We start from the raw sequence: 17,844 nt of genomic DNA on the forward strand, positions 1-17,844 counted from the left end.
CCTTCAAATCTATACAAAGGGAGATGTCAATGTGACAAATAACTTCTCATCCATTACAAGAAATTATGAAATTATAAAATTAAAATAATAAATAAAGTTTTCTAACAAATTATCAATCGAGTGCAATTTATAGTAACTTCTTCCAGTACTTTAACCGTGCAAATATTCACTTCTGAATCAGGTTGTAGCATAGAAAATAATGATTTAACCGAGTTTATCCAATTGTGTAGATAAAGAAGGAATGTTTGTGAAATCTTTTTTATTTTGGATCATGTAATAGGTTCAATTGGAACATTTGAAAAGTCATGGACCTATCACTTAAATCGTGGTAATGGTCTATGACCAATGAAATATATTTTAATTTATAAGCCTTGAGAAGACTTATAAGTTAGAAACATAGTAACCAACTTTAATTTCAAATCTAATTTTTTTACCGGATCCCATGCGTATTTAACATTTGCGCTATTTGAATTTTTTTATAAAGAATTCAATAGTTTCTTATGAATCAAGTCCATCTTTGTTCTTTGTAGTACAAACGTGATTCATTAACTAAGCATTGAAAAGGGTATATGAACAACAGAAAAAATAACTTTGAAAAAAGAAAACAAAAATAAATAAGAAACGAAAAGGAGGTACAAAAAAAAAAAAGAAAAAATCATTATCGTTTTGTTATTGGTTCAACAATTAAATAATACTTACAAAATCTGGAAACAATAATTTTTATAACTGAATATTTCACTGTTACATACAAATAATAATATATTACTAAATGAAATTAAAATGCTGTGTTTTCTTTTATTAGTTTCTATAAATTTCTATAGCGGCCTGCCCCAGCTCAGTACCCTGTAGGGAACTCGCAGTTTCCGTACTCTGCAACCACAAAACGACACCGTTTGTTAGATTAAATATATAATACGGTATTATTTATTGAACTTCCAATTTGGTACTTACGGGGAGGTTGAGTGACGACGTAGGCAACACCACCAAAGTAGCACGTGCCACTCGCACGACCCATCTTCTGGTAATAGCTATTGAACGCGTACGAAGCGTGTGCCTCAAGTGAGTTAGGATTGTAACACGTGGAACCTGGCTGAATCGCACGACAATCAGCTCCCCCCTCTCCACAGGCATAATCCAAACCCTCCCGCAGCTTCTCCGCCGCCGCGTTCCCATTAGCCACACACCAGGTATCCCCTTTGGACGGCGGCACCTGAGCCTTACTCCCGTTCACCGGCGTCGGAGTCTCACTCGCCATGTCCGCGAGTGTGAAAGGAATCTCATAAACCTTCTCCTCGTTGGGGTAAAACAAACCGTAATTTCTCTCAGAGGTGGGCCCCGGTTTCTGATTCTCATTGAACAACGCGAACAGAAAGACGTCCAATGGGTCTTCTGGTCTCAAGGGGGTCCCTCTCCCTGTCAGAACTCTCCGCACTAAATTGCCGTTGTACGACGCCGCATTCTCCTTACTCGCTCCCACTTCCTTCTCCTCCCCTATCGACGGCCACCCAGTCTCCGTAACCACCACTTTAATGTCGTCGTATTTAAGCGCCATCATGGCGGCGTAAACAGCGTCCACTTGAGCCTCGAAAAGACTGAAATATTTCAACCCATTGCCGGGGTCCACAACGCCGGAGTTCTCACGGAAGAGAGCGTAGTCCAGAGAAATCTGGTCGGAGTTAGCGGCGTATGCGAAGAAGGGGTAGGCGTTAACCATGAGGTAAGATTCGGTCTGGTGGAGAAAGTCGAGCATGGGTTTGATGACTGGCTCGATAAGGTCTGGTTTAAAGGAACCGGAGGAGGTCGGGTAGGAGGAAGCGAGGGCGGTGAGGGCAATGGGCGAGGAGACTTTGATGGAGTCGTGGAGGTTATACTTTTGTAGCGAGGAGTAGACGTTTTTCATGGCGGGGATGAGGAAATTGGTGGTGTTGTTGGGGTCGACGAAGACCTCGTTGCCGACGGCGACGGCGTTGATTTTGGTGGCGGGGTAATAATTAGAGATTTTGGATTGGACCCAATTGTCGGTGAAGGAAGAATCCGCTGCGGCGGAGGAGAGGAGGTGGTTGGGAAGGGCAACAACGATGGAGATGTTGGAGTTGGAAAGGGCAGTAAGGACGGCGGCATCGGTGTCATAGACTTTGATACGGTCGATCCCTTGCTGTTTGAGGAGATGAACAACTTTGTCGGGCGGGGGAAGGTTGTCGGCGATTCGGCCGTAGTTAACCCCAATCAATCCGGGTTCTCCGTGAGCGGTGGCGGAAAAGAGGAGATAGAGGAAAGGGAAGAAGGGCATGGCCATGATCAATAGAGGTTTGAAATGGGTTTCCCCCGAAACTGTGATTATATAGAGAAGAAGAGAAATTGTGTACACCGATCCTCACCGCCTTATTGATTGGTCTGAATTTCTTGGAGCCGTTTACTTGTCTCCATTCCTGGCATTTCACTGGTTACAGTTTTTGTTGGCTGATGAGCTACTTGCAACACTCATTCTCATCCATTCCCTTTTGCCCCAATTTTTTAAATTATTATTATCATTATTATTAAAATCTTACATTTTCTCTCTCTATAATATTAATTGCATTCACATAATTTCCCTAATACCTTCCTCTACTAATTCTATTCAAGTCTTCCACTTTCAAATACCATATTTCTTTTTCTTCTTTGTTTTCTGTTAACACGGAAACATCAATAAAATCTCAACGCCAACAAACCAATATTTAATTCAGACATAAGGATTTCTTCCATTCAAAATAAGATAAATTTTTGTACTTTGTAATATATTTTTATGTAGTCTAGTTTTTACGATAGGGTAGAATATTAATATTGGTTTATGTGGTCAACGAATACATTTAACTTTTTAGGATTCGTGTAGATTGGTGCATATATTCATTATATGAGCAAATACTATACACAAAATTTTACAATAATGATTTAAACATTTTTAAGTTAAATTATATAAAATATATCTAAACTATGAACTTCATTCAACTTTAAATCATGATGTCGTCGGTACATAAATTCATTTCACTGGTAATCAATTGAAATAACAATAGCTTAGTTAGAAAATAGAAAAACAACACCTCTTATAAAGGTGTCAAATTAAAATGTTCATGTCCTCCACTATGTCTTTATTTCATGGTCTTGATGCTGTCATCTGTCGATGGGTCGTTACCTTTATTTAGAAAAAAGTTAAATATAAGTATATTTAAAAGTACCGTATATATGACTACACTATTGGGGTCAATGAATACGATCAAATGCAACATGATTTATGGTGGGACCTACGTTTCGTGACTATTGCTTAGGCTCTACTTTCTTTTCTAGGTAGAATTGGATATATAGTACATTTCTACACACGGTTCACGCGCACACGTATGATCCCAGTATACAAACTCATATACATACCTCCTAGGTCTGACTACAAGTTAGCACATGCTCACGCTGCCAGAAACCAATGGAAATAAAAGAGCACTTATCCTATTATGATGTATGCATTAGTACAAAACATATTGAGAAAGTAACTCATACTTATGACATTCAACATGTATGAGGTCTTGCAATTTAAATCATAGTCATGTTTATGATGCACATCATATATTAAAACATTCTATAACATGAATTCCATATGAGACATGCCTACGTAGGGATGATATATCATACATGCATTACAAATAGTTCATAAGTAGAGCATATCACAAGTAGTAGCATGTAAATTACGACTTACGTGTTAATCATACATAATATACAATCCCTCCACCTTAGCTTGATGATGTTACAACAGTAAACTCACTTCCTTGTAGGTTTAAGTCGAGCTGAGCCAAAGTCGAGGGAAGACACGAGCTGGTGGACAACTAGAATAAGTCGAGACGTGAGTTGTAGTTAAGGTGTTGAGCATGTTAGAAATAAACGTTTCATTCATGTCGTGGAAGCGTTGGAAACTAATTTGATTTTATTTGTCATTAAATGAAACTAAAGATTAAATAAACTTACATTGAATGAATATAAAGAAAGTTCTAGCCGGTACAAATCTACTTGCTCTATGTCACAATCCAAATTTTAAGGCTTTGATACTCGAATAGAAACTAAAATGACGAAAACGAAAACAATTAAAAATAAAATAAGAAAATATGGTAAAATTTAAATCGAAATAAAGACCACACAAAAAATAAATATAATTATAAGATAGTGTTGTTTAAGTTTATTACAACCCAAAAAATGGTTCAGGATACAATGACAAGACGAAATATAAAGGACCCAAATACAAAAATGAACTCACGCTCCAGAACGACCCTCTCTATAACTGTACAGCTCTTGAACACTCCTCCACTTTGGTCAGTAGTGTGCAAACAACTAAAAAAAGAAAGGGAAAAGGGATGAGTATATAAATATATCTACTAAGCAACCTACTTGTAGGCTCTCATCGCATTCATGACCTAACAGGTGAGCTCGAGTTTTATTCTAGGCTCTAGGTGTATTGCTCTTGTTTTGTTCTGTCTTGGATAACTAGTTTAGCCTACATAGTGGTAACCGGTGCCCAAAAATGAGGCACTACTTCAAAGAACTCTATACCAGGTCGAGACAGCAGGGTGACTGCTACCCGACCTGTCATCCATAAGAGGTTTGTTGGTGAACCCATTCCAGATTATATGGTGCAACCTCAAATATGTACTAGCTCCATTGGTTACTTGCATGATCAACACCCACCCATAGGATGGATCCCCCGAGCAGGGTAACCACTCACTACTCCATGCTCAACAAAAGACAGATCTATCGTGTAGGGTAATCTAACAAGCCTTGGATTCACATGTCCCTAACCAACCTAACACCTAGCTCAACAGTATTGTATTGGAGTAGAATGAAAAGTGGAAGCTCCTTAGACACTGTATCGTTTGCTTGTAGCCTAGGAGGCTACCTTTATCATTTCTAGATTCGTGGAGGTCTACTAGGTTCTTAAGAGTATCTAGGAGGTTTAAATTCCATCTCTCATTTCCAGGACGTTTTGGGCTAGCTCCTTGAGCTAAAGTAATCTCTAGGTACACACAGGTCTAGACCTTTAATTGCTCACAATTCTAAGGTGTAGGTCTACTAGAAACATATTGACTTGAGTTAACATATAAACCGCACTAGTTGTAGCACCCTAATCTTAACTAAGTTCTCTTATACATGCTTTTCTAGGAAGATATTCATATCGATCACCTAAGTGTGTACTTGATAATTTAAACTTCACCTTAATCATACATGGGAACTAATGAGGTCTAATGGATTCCTGGGCGGTAAGGTGGCTTAAAGTGGACTCCAAGTTGCTATATTTTGACTCCTCGTGTCTTTCTTAGTCTGTGAGCATTTGGGTCTAGACCCTTTGATCGTCGCTCACGATCTAAGGTGCTTAGTTACTGGAGGTGACATGGCCTAGATTATCGTCTAAATGACCTAACTCTAATGCCCTAGCTCTGTGAAGATAAACACGCTCTATAATAAGAATACATAATCAAAACACCTGGAGCTAAAACATATTATATCATGCAAACATACAAGAAAACAAGCTCAATGGGTAGATAACATCAATCAATCACTTAAATCACAGATTACAATAGTTCATCCTCTTTCCTAACACAATGAAAAGCATATAAAACAACATTTATCACAAGTCTTATCACAGGAGCGTTTTGATATTTTCTTATATCATGCATAACCTACTCTGTATATTCCCAACTCCTTTCTAGTCATAAGATTCTCTTTCTAGCTTTGCATAATACATAATACAACATGGTTTTTTTTTAAATCTCAATGTAAAATCATAACGGTAATTTTACCATAACATACATAAAGTATATACTCATCCAAAGTATATTCTAACCTCCTAAGATAAAGAATACTATGTCAGAATTTAGTGCAAGTTATTGCTAGTTTGAATTAGTCGAGATATTCGTAATCCGTTAATATTTGGAGAATATATTAGTTATGAAATATATCTTAGATATTCGTAATCAGTTAATATTTTTACTTTATGATTTAATTAGTAGTATATTTTATTTTATTCTCAAGATTTAGTTTATATTTTTGTTATTGGTAGGTATTAGATGATAGCTTGTATTCTATTTAAACGTTGTGAATATCAATAAAGATGGAACCTTCGATCCTAATTCTATTTCTCATTCTTAATTATGTATTGTTTCATTGAGTAATAATATTTTCAGATCTATTCACACTTTTGAGTGGTAGATATTGTATCATACTCGAATGCTAGTACTTCCTAGCGATCCCTATAAATATTACTTGTCTAAACTTCGTGTGATGACTTACGTGGATGGCATGTGCTTTCTTGAGCTAGCATTTCTGCATGAGGCTCATCGACATCGCTTCGTGAGGCTCATCGATATCGCTTGTAATGCAGTCTTGACCTTTTCGATCTAGTTGGTCACACTTTCATCCTCCAAATGTTTTCTTGTTTGAGCTCTGTGATCTTTTCTTTTAGCTAGCCTTGTTGTGTAGGAGGTCAAAGAAGTGTAGCGTCTCACGTTCTTCATGGTTGACGATCCTCTTCTAAATTGTCTCCTGCCATAGCATATTCTTATTTGCCATTTGAATAAGGTAGCAAATCTTTCTAGCAAGTTTTTTTTATTTTATTTTATTCTTCGCAAAATGTGTTAATGGTTGTTGAAATCTGGATAGAGTAGAAGACCTAATTTTCACGCGATGAAAACAGTAAAATTTAAAATTTTATTTGAAAGAGAAAAAGTTGATGCAAAACAAGAGAACATAGATATGGTGTTTGCCACAAAGATTTAAATGGTTAAGTTAGCTTAGGAGAAAAAAGAGCATAATGAAAATTTAAGAACTAGGAATAGGCTTGAGCTTAGTTGGACTTACTTTCTTCCAAAAGTGTTTATGAATCACCAATTATGTTTCATTCGATTTTTGGAAAATAACTCTTAACGCACTTAATTTTCTTTACCCTTAATTTTCTTTAACCTAATTAGTGACGTTGCATTGCATTCATATGACAAAAGTACGAAAATTCATATAAGACAACCTCACTAGTGACGACATCTTCATTATTATAAGTAGTTTGTAACTGGAAAATCAATAACAACGACTCGAAAATCAATCAACAACTAACTAAGAGAAACAATTGCAAATAGCTATTATTCAAAAGAGTCTCAACAAGACTCTACGTCACTCCAAGCTCTCTCTAAGACTTCCATGGCCTTCGTAGCGGTCAACTGTACATGGGAGTCTTCGTCACTACAAGCTCTCTCTAAGACTTCCATGGCCTTCGTAGCGGTCAACTGTACATGGGAGTCTTTCCCTTACCTAAAAATATAGGTAGCACGTGGCTTGAGTATTATATAAAATATCCAGGAAGTCGCCCCACTGTTGGGGTTAAGCATACAATACACCTTCAGGACACAAACAATTTACACACAACACACATACACAATCACAAGCAAAGGAAAATCAAACATGAGAGGGCTGTCTTCCATTTCCCTTTTTACATGGCCTTAGGCCCTGGCTTTATCCAGGCAGAGTGGATGCGTGGTACTTCTTCATGCACGGGCCACGTACGTCAATGTGGGCCCACCAAGTGGGTTCATATACAAAACTCCTAGGCCTGGCTTGGTCGGATACCCATGACATACGTTACCGGATGCCACAGAAAAGGAGGGAGCCTGCATGATATCATAACGAGCATAATATCGAGTGTACGCGTCCGTCCATCATTACATAACATGACGGTCACCCTATGCATAAGACACAACATGCATGAGCTCCCTAACGCCTACCCCCATGACATTACACGTATATCGTTTCATTTCCCTCGTCGTGTTACATAACATGACTTAATGGAACATCATATGAGTGTATTGTAGTACACCAGTCAACACATCCATGGCACGTAAAACTCCCAACACATTCATGACATGTCAATTAATTTCATGCATGCATGGTAAAACAATTCATGGCAACAACATCGCATACATGAGCATGGCATACATGACATTTTACCACAAGAAGATACATAGCATACATGGTATATATTGGAATTTCACAGCAAGATAAACACATGACATAGCATACGTTGACAGCACACATAGTACGTGCGAAGGCCACAGTGCACGCAGCATTACACATAGATAACTAACACCAACAGTAAGGTTACTTACCTCCTTGGCCTTGGCCGAAGTCACTCGCGATGCTAACTCCGGCGCCTAACTACCCCCTATAAGATCACATGATACACTTAGAGTCCTTTCACAACTAGCTCTTATGCCTAACTATCAAGGTACGTTCTTATCACAACCTGTTTTTATCGAAGAGGAGTTATATTGACCTTAGATGGTTGAAACAAGGGTGTAAATTGCTTCATAAGAGTTGAAAACCTAGAAATTGGTATATTTTTTAACTGCTCTTTATTCTGTTCCAGGAGAGGAAAGATAAAGAAAAGAGATAGTGAAACCGGAAGGAACCTTTAGAGAATTCAATCGGGGAGAAGGGAGACTCAACATTAATGAATGAGACATTTCCTTATCTGAACTTGGTGGGCATTCTTTACTAGCCTAATTCAAGATTATTGAAGGAAGTCTTACATTTAGTCGGATATAAAGAGTACCATAATAGAGAATGGTAGTTCTTGCTCCTCCGCTATGCCGAGTCGTCGAGCTGTGGAATGCAACGGAGCCGCGACGAAGCCGAAGTGCCAAGCTGACAAAGTCAAAGGGCCAAGTCAACGAGCTGTGAAGGTCACTGACGGCGCACGGTTTTTGGACGCGTCTGGTGTCGTTGGTCTTGGGCCAGAATGGAAATGCGGCTGAGGCGAACTCGCGGGATACCCGATGAACCGACCCGCGCCCGTTCCTTTGTCTTCCTTGCCCGAGAGTCCCAACGAACCCTAATCGTGAAACCTGACTACCGTCATCGGTGAGATCGTCGTCGTTCGTTTGTCCCTGACGGTGCGTCTGTCCTCCTTGTCACGACGTACCCCGGCGTTGGTTCGCTCCCACCTAAGGCTCGCAAACGTCTGAAGTCTCACGACGTTATCAATCCCCCACCTCAATCTTACTTCTCTCTCATGGTATAGCAACGTCAACAGAAGGGCGGCTACTTTAGATACCCTAGGGTTTAATGTGGGGACTTGGGGAAATAGTACGTTCTCTAAGCAACCCTCGCCGAAAATCGCGAGATTTTCGGCATTCGCTTTTCTTTTCTTTTCTTTTCTTATATTTCTTTTTTTTTTTTTTTTTTTTTTTTTTTTCTTTTTGGAACGCATACGTTACATAACCAAACAGGATTGCATTTGGCTCAGCTAAGACCACCCAAATTGGGGGTATGTTCAAGGTCACAACTATACTAAGAATAGAGTAGGTTGTGTCTCCATGTAAAGATAAACAAGTTAACGACCCTCAATTGGTGCTCATTTGATCACGTGAGTATAGTTGGCGACCCTCAAGTGTTTATATATTACCAATTACGAGTATCATGATACAACTGAGGAGGACCCATAAAGCTATAGATTGAAACCAAGTTGAGGCACAAGTAAGGTTGGAGGCAACAAGTAGACAAGAGTGATATGAACCAAGACATCTCAATCATACAATATGAACTTAGAGAGTTGTTAAGAATGTTATTCAAATTACCACAAGATAGTGTCAAGTTCTATTAAAGTTGAACTCAAGTTGTAATCAATTTCACATTAAGAAGAATCAAGTATCATTTATGTAACAAGGGCTTCAAGATACTTCAAATACAACTTCATTTTTTCTTAGATAATTACAAATCCATGATAGATGACTAAAATCTAGATTTATGATGTTTTATTTATTTTTAGATTACATTTACATAATGACTAATTATGATCATTTCTTGAAATGGGGAAAGTTAAGGGTTTCATTTTGAGACTATATAAAGTCATGTGTGTTATATTTGTAGTAAGAAGACCATTTGTGCTTTCTTTAGCCAATGACTAAGTTTCTTTGTAATTGTATGTAGTTTAGGTTGCACGTTTAGAATCATTCAAGCTTGACATGATCAATGTTGCTTGTAGACTGATTTGAATCTTAAACAAGTGTTCATGTCTGGAGAGATTTAATCAACAAGATAATCTGAATTTTACTTTCTCTGATTCCTCATTAACGCTAAGTGTTCCTATCTTTCCTTTAGCTAAGGGCTAAATGTCTTTGCAATTCTATGTATTTTATGTTGCATGTTTAGAATCATTCAAACTTGACATGATTGATCTTGTTTGTAAAGTATTTCGAATCTCAAATAAGTGTTCTTGACTTGAGATATTCGATCAATAAGATAATCTGCTTCCTAATCAAAGAGTGTCAAAAATAGACTTTGATAAGACATTGTACGACTCGAGCCTTAACCTCAAAATTCGAGGTTCTAGTATGAGTTTTGACATGTGGCTCTATAGTTAAGTTCATTTATATAAAAGATGAATGTTCGCCAAAAAATGACTACCCACAAAAATCATGTTTACTCTTGTTAGACAAAAAATTTCTCAAAATGTACTATAAATGAGAGACATGGTGTCAGCTTTCAACCATCCCTAAGCTTTATGATCTAAGTGAGCTACTATGTGGTGGCACATATGTATATCACAGCATGAGCAACCTTTGGTATATGAGTGTCTTGAGCATCTTCCTTTGATAATGAGTTTTATGAGAATAGTATCAAATGGTATTGGAGCGCTGACATTGCGCCCCAACACTTGTGTTGGAGGTTGATATATAGACCTACTACCCAATATGATTTCTGGAAATGGCTCGACATGGACACAAGAAAGTTCATGTCTCGATAGAACTCTGATGGATAGATGTTCAAGATGTTTGAATGATATAGTTGATTCATGAAGTTTATCTCAATAAGTGTTTTTGAGTGAGTAGCAAGGGTCGATGACATCACTTGAGATGCTAAATGACACTATGATGACGAGATGAGATGTGGCGTTGTGCATGAGAGGCATTGGTCTAGAGTAGAGCTAAATTTGAGCCAAAGGACTTAGCCTAGCGACGAGGCAAGTTAGCTAGAGTCGCCGACAATTGAACATGCACGCACGAGTGGTATATGTGGCCAAACAAGTTTAGATTCCGCATGACTTATGTTTGATTGACGAAGAAAAACCTCGCTTAAGGTTCGACTAAACCAAAATGTAAATGAGGTTTGATTTCCCCTTAAAGACTTGTCATGAGCATGTCAATATCAAGACACTACATGATTGAAAATGTACCATCATGAAACACGGCATGTGCCTCATATGAGATCGAATGGAAACTTGGAATTTCTGGACAGGTTTCCTTATCTCTCATGTTTGGTGGTCCAATTTTCTTCTCTCTTAGTGTTTGAGTTTGTTGTTATGGTCCAATTTTACTCTTAAGAATAAAAAAAAAATAGAATTAGAATTTTAAGATGAAAACTACGCCATATTCTTCAAGTATTCTTCATGGAAATAGATCGAAAGTTAGAGGTAGGTTTGAGTGATACTCCGGTGAAAGATTAGTAGAAACATCCCACGAAGAATGAAATTAAAGAATGACAATAAACATACGGCATGGGTGTGGTATTCAAAGTAAACAACACTTTAGGCCAATTATGAATGATGTGGTTTAGTTTCATAAAACATGTTGCCTCACCAATTACTTCAATTCTCTAAAAATATTAGGCTGAGTGTTAGTATTTGGAGTATTGTGGCCTAACATGATGTTGTCTACACCCGGCTATGTCCAACTATTCATAACTTGGTCAATGTAAGACTACAAAAACTAATGGAAAAGGCCAAATAACTTAGTACCCTATGGGGTGAGTTAATTTAACTTGATGACTTTTTTAGCTAAAAATGATACTCCATTGATGTGTTTAGCTATATATATAAAAAAAAAAAAAAAAATATCTAGGCCAGGAGACTTCTCTCTATCAATAATCCAAACTTAATCTAGAAGCACTAATGGCAGTCATCCCTGTCGCTTACAATTGAGTGTGACATTCCATGCAATGAAGATATTATCGAAAAAGATCTAAACCAATCTTGCCCATTTAAAGAATATGGATAATCTCGTTGCAAGAAATATGTATCTTTCTTTTTGTTTACCCATACTCTCTTTTTTAGCAGAGCCGCATGAAGACACTTTTTCATGATGGTTTGTTTGCAGATTATGCATCTAAAAAATTTTATATGGTTATATTTTGTCCATTACCTCTGAAAAACTAAAGCAACTTCAATCATCCTGCACAAAACTTGTTACATAAGAGAAAAAGAAATAATAATAATAATAATAATAAATAAATAAATAAATAAATGATGATAATGCACACAATAAAAGTTGGTGGAACTGTGTTTGTCAAATCTATATAAAAATAATAATAAATAAAATAAATAAAGTCCATTTTTCAAAAGCGTGTTTGTTGCATTGAAGACGTTGCTTTAATTATGCCAATTGACAATAAACCATATTTCATATTCTCAACCATTTATTAGGGAGGTTTGTTGGTTAGCTTCATTCAACTCTTTTATTTCTCCCTTCCAAAATCCACCAAAATCAAAATCAATTTTATTCTAATTTTTAAAGTTTAAATTACTAATTTTAATTTTATTCTTTCCAGAGTTCATTAATATTCAATTTTATATCTAATAGATTTATCATTTTAGAAATGATGAATTAAACTATTTAAGATTTAAAGTTTACAAAACTTTTAAAATATTTTCAAGTTTACCTCTACTAAAATTCGAGGAGAAAATTGCATTTATGAGATAGAGATAATCGAGTTGTTTATTAAAACTACCAGACTCTACGAAATGTCTATCAATTTGAACTTAAATTTTCAATTTGGTACCTACCTCCATAATTGCAAACAAATAATGTGAAGCATTACTAGCAAACTTGAATTAACTTAAAGGAGTAACAAATCTAATAAACATTCTTATTTACTATTCTTATTTAAATATAAGTGTTTCATAACTATTCTTATTTACTATTTCTTAATTTTCGAAAGCGTTTTCCAAATTGTGTAGAACTTCATTTTTTTTTCTATATATATATAAAAAGCAATTAAACCCAATAGCAAAATTCACGAATCTAACTAGAAACATGAAAAGTAAAGTCCATTAATACAAATTGAAATCAACTTGTGTTCGAATTGAAATCGTCGTGAATTAACATGTTTGTCTAAGCTATTACATGAGATTACTGAATGGGGAAAGAAACTATTTTAAAGCAATAGTATTCCATGTCTACCGCACTAGAAGTCATCATTTAATCGAAGGTCTCTTTCCTTTACTTGAAAAAAGTTTTAAAAATTGAAAAAATAATGAGTATTTAAAAATCCTTCATGTAAACATATACTATATGCTTATGATTGTTAGGATCTAAATTCATGAATTTTTTTAAGCTCTAGTTTATTTACAATGGAGTTGAATATGTGGTACTCAATAAATGAGTTTGTTAATGCACCCTAAGCCTAATCGGTTGAGTATAAAACTGGTAACAAATAGAAAACTATTTTCTCCATATCCCAAAACTCACCACATGATTTTCCCTTGGAACATAGTCAATCATCCTCGCTTCTAAACCTCAGGCTAAGAAACTGAAAGATAATTTTGAACCTCAGTCTCGCTGCCAGATCACCAAAGCCACAGGTTCGTGACAGAACAAAGCCAGGTTCTAGAGCCCAACTCAAATGTGCGTCTAGCTAGACCGATCCCGCTCTCGGTCCAACAACATTTACAACCAAGTTTATTCATGTAATACCCGAGCCTCGATGAGAATTAATTACCAGATTTTTCTTTTTAAGTTTGAATTCCATTTTATCAAGGATATTAGATTTAAGAGGATGGTGAAGAAAAAAATGCTACAAAAATGTTAGTAACCAAAGAAGAAGTGTATTATTTAATATATTGTTCTTGAACCAAGCTCCAACAACTTTCATGAAGAAAGTTGGAGTTGAATCAGAGAAGTCAAAGTTCTCGGAAAAGTTAAGAATGATAAATTTACGTATTTTAATTCTATTTTGAATATGATTATTTCTCATCCCATTTAATAAAATGGAATAAAAATAATTTTAAACTAAAACTCTATCATTTTGGTGGATGAACCAATTTGACTCTAGTTATGTATGAAAAAATACAAAAATTCAATAAATTAGAATGAAACGGGGCAAAACTGGTTGGATTCTAGAAATTGTATGCATAGGCCACTAAGGAGAAGACACATGTTAGGTATAGAAGCAGTGAGGGCGCCAGTTGATCGTGGGACGTTTGTCATGTTTGAGTTATGCAATACGTCTGATAACAAGCAATGATGCGCATCACGAAGATTCGACCCAACTTGACAACCAAAGCGCGACCTGATGTGGAAAACTGGGACCGAATTGACTGCTTAACCCTACCTGATTCAGACGTGCCTGTCTGTGCGCACCATGTGTCGCGTAAGGAGCACTCGTCTCCTTCCCAAGCGTGCGTGAGGTGATATTTTTTGTCCGTTCAATCTATATTCAACTATTTTTCATTCCAATTTTGATACCGGCCATATTATGACTTGAATTAAGACCTACAAAGAAATTTATGAAAATATGGAGCTCCTAACATACAAAAAAGTTAGTTCGGGAGGGTACACATCATCCATGTAGTAGACACTCGGACCTTTTCAAGCAATACTTGTAGGGAACATTACAACTTGCTAGCATGCGAGAATTTCTTACCTTAGGTCACGAGAATATATATGTTCAGGACTTTAGAAGGACAATATTGGATGAGAATGTATTGTATGTATGTTATGGAAAATTACTGATATGCCTCTAGAATGAGATTTCAAGATAAATGTTGTTTTAAATGCTTTTAGTTGTGTTAGAAAGGAGGATGGGCTATTAGGATCAGTGCTCCAAGTGATTGATGGATGTTATCTCCCCGTTGAGTTTGCATGTATGTTTAGTTTATGATTTTGGTGTTTTAGGTGATTAATAGGATAATCTCACCAATAAGCTTGCAGGAATGTTTTGATTCTAAATACTATGTTTTAGGTGATCGACATGATAATCTCCCTAACAATCCATGCGCAAGAGAACCAAGTTAAGAATAGGGCGCTAGAGCTAGAGCGGTTTCTAGTAAACCAATCACCCTAAGATAATGAGCAATGACAAAAGGTGTAAACCTATGTTTACCCAGAAATTAGATTAGCTACAAGGAGTTAATTCTAAATGTCCGAGAAATGAGAGACGAGATTAAACTGCCTAGACCTTTTAAAGAATCTAGTTGACCTCCACTACACCCAAGAATGAATAAGGTAGCTCCCCTTGCTATTAGCATAATGAACGATTTCATTAAAGTGTTCACTATCATTTCCACTCCAGTATTAGTACAATCAAGTTAGGCCTTGGCCGGTCAGGATAGTGCATAAATATGTCTAAACTGCCCGAACCTTATTAAAATGACCCAGGGTCTCCTGAACATGGCCTCTGTACTATAAACCCATCCTGAGAGGAGCGTGAGACCACGAGATTGATACAATAGGTAGTCGACACACGAACATCAATCCCTCGAAACTTAGACTTTATGATCTTGTAGGATGTACTAGGTAACCTTCTATGGATGATGTTCAAATGAGTAGATATCATATTATCCCATCAAAACTTTATAAGGTAGCGCTTCAACCCAGGGCATCAATCATACGTTATATAGGCAAAATATGCTACCTAAGTCAAGAAATGAAAGATTGAAAAATTTGTACAAACCCCTAAGGGTAAGATTCATATTAGACATCTAACTTCCAGGTACCCCGAATTCTCAGATAGTAGTAGAGACTAGGCTCGAACTTCTTAGAGCCTAGAGTAAAGTCTGTGGATACCTACTAGGTTAAGGAGGCGATGAGAGACTACAAATAGATTTCTTACTGAGAATTTCGATACTCACAATTTTTTTTCCTATTTTTATTGGTGTTCCTAGGCTATCGGTCGAAGTAGAGGAGGGTTTGAAAGCTACACAATCCCAGAGGTATTGTTGTGGAGCTTCGATTCCTCTTTGCATTTTGGGTCTTTTATTCTTTGTTTTATAAAGATATCTCAAGCCCACTCTGGTTTGTAATAAACTTGAATAGCACTATTTTGTAATTATGTTGATTTATTTTTATTCCGAGTGGTATTTGTCTTGGTTTGATTTAAATTGGTATTTGTTTTAGTCTTTATTCTTTAGTTACAGTTTGAGATTCAAAGTCTTGAAAATCGGGTCGTGACAATTCAGCTCAGTCCAACACCCAGAACAAACCCAACCTCAAATCCAACCTAGCGCCTTGACCTGTTAGTAACAGACCATATCAGAACCATGACCCATGCACGCACCATTGTTTCATGTCCCACGATCAATCTCTACACTTAACCTGACTAGGTGACATTACCCATTTGAGCTACAAAATTGAATTAATTGATGTCATTAGGTGAATTAAGTTCTTTAATACGTCCTAACTCGATGTTATAGAACTATGTAAGTGGAGTTGGATTTTGAAATTGGTCCAAGCTAACATCAAGGATAATTATTGCCTCCGACTTACGCCAACCAAGTAAGTGGTCTTATTGTTGAAATGCCTTCAAACTTGGCTAGATAGATGACTTGCCTGATATATGAATGATACACACCTTATGACAAATTTACGTGTCACATTCTAATGTTAGGTTTATGTAATGTTTACTATGATTATGTGATGATATGAGTATTATGTAACGTATATACTTCCCGCATGTTATGCGAAGTATATTATAATATCATGTTCATATTATATCTATGAGATATCTTTGAGTCGTGTATGATGTTAGTGAAAGTGATGTCACGTATATGTAATGCATGTCTCATAGAAAAGTTATATTACGAAAAGAATCAACATGTCATGAGCATGAGAGAGTTCTCCGGTATGTCTTATACAAATGCATACACCATGGCACGATACACATTCCTTTCCTTCTATTAGTTTCTGGTAGCGTGAGTGTGTGTTAGCTCCCAACTAGTCCTAAGGGTACGTATATGAGCTCGCCATGTGAGTTCATGTGTGCATGCGTGAATCGTGTATAGGCAAATACTACACAATAAACCTTTCCATAAGATAAAATAGAGGCCAAGGAACAATCATGAAAAGATAGGTCCCACTATAAACCATGATGGCACGTGATTTCATTTTCCAACTCCAATAGTTAGGCTATTTACTAAGTATTTTAAAATATTCATACCATGTTTTCTATTTTCCTAGGTAAAAGGTAAGACACATATATACGAATGGTGAGCCATGGAAGCCATGAAAATAATGTTAGGATAGTTGTATTTTTACATTTAAGTTGTAGTCATTAGGTTAGGTTGAAGCGATGACATTTCTTTAACTTATTGAGCGAAGTATCTGTTTTATGTTACTTTTCAATTTTAAATGTTACTTTTCAATTTTAAATGAATTTTGTGAAGGTTTAAATCTTTTGAAAACGTTTAAACTAAATTATTTTAAATAATTTTTTTACACTTAGTAGTTATATAACGGGAGAAATAATCCATTGCTACAAGCAATAGGTCTCATCACTTAAATGCTCAATTTGGTGATGACGTATGTAAAAATTTTCACACATTTTATAACTTCACCCTTTAATGAGATGTGAACTAGTAGACATTTCTAGTTCATGGTATCTCGGGTAACATATACACAATCTTTATAAACAATACCAATGATGTGACAAGTTTTTTTTTTTTTTCCATGAGTTCAATAAAGACTTTTAAATTAAAATCTCATTTTAAGTTATCTTTCAAATTGAACATTCAACAAATTATTAATAAACGTGTATAAACGAATTATAAATAATTTTGGTTACATAAAAGCATAATAC

General features: G+C 36.2%; 1 protein-coding gene across 1 annotated transcript; it reads right to left on the bottom strand.

The window, feature by feature from the left end:
• Positions 1-793: 793 nt before the first annotated feature.
• Positions 794-2,520, bottom strand: LOC111498785 (glucan endo-1,3-beta-glucosidase 12-like). The gene is made up of 2 exons (XM_023150157.1): positions 952-2,520; positions 794-870 (listed from the first exon to the last, which is right to left on the bottom strand). Exons 1-2 carry the CDS (start codon positions 2,294-2,296, stop codon positions 836-838), a joined length of 1,380 nt encoding a protein of 459 aa, XP_023005925.1. The 5' UTR covers positions 2,297-2,520; the 3' UTR covers positions 794-835.
• Positions 2,521-17,844: the final 15,324 nt, after the last annotated feature.

This window comes from Cucurbita maxima, unplaced genomic scaffold (assembly GCF_002738345.1).
Source record: "Cucurbita maxima cultivar Rimu unplaced genomic scaffold, Cmax_1.0 Cma_Scf00025, whole genome shotgun sequence".
NCBI lineage: Eukaryota > Viridiplantae > Streptophyta > Magnoliopsida > Cucurbitales > Cucurbitaceae > Cucurbita > Cucurbita maxima.

Excerpts from the sequence above, each read along its gene's own strand:
- LOC111498785 (XM_023150157.1), bottom strand. The coding sequence starts at position 2,296 with ATGGCCATGCCCTTCTTCCCTTTCCTCTATCTCCTCTTTTCCGCCACC. Across the intron at positions 871-951 it reads CGTCGTCACTCAACCTCCCC|AGTACGGAAACTGCGAGTTC; the intron begins GTAAGTACCAAA and ends TTGTGGTTGCAG.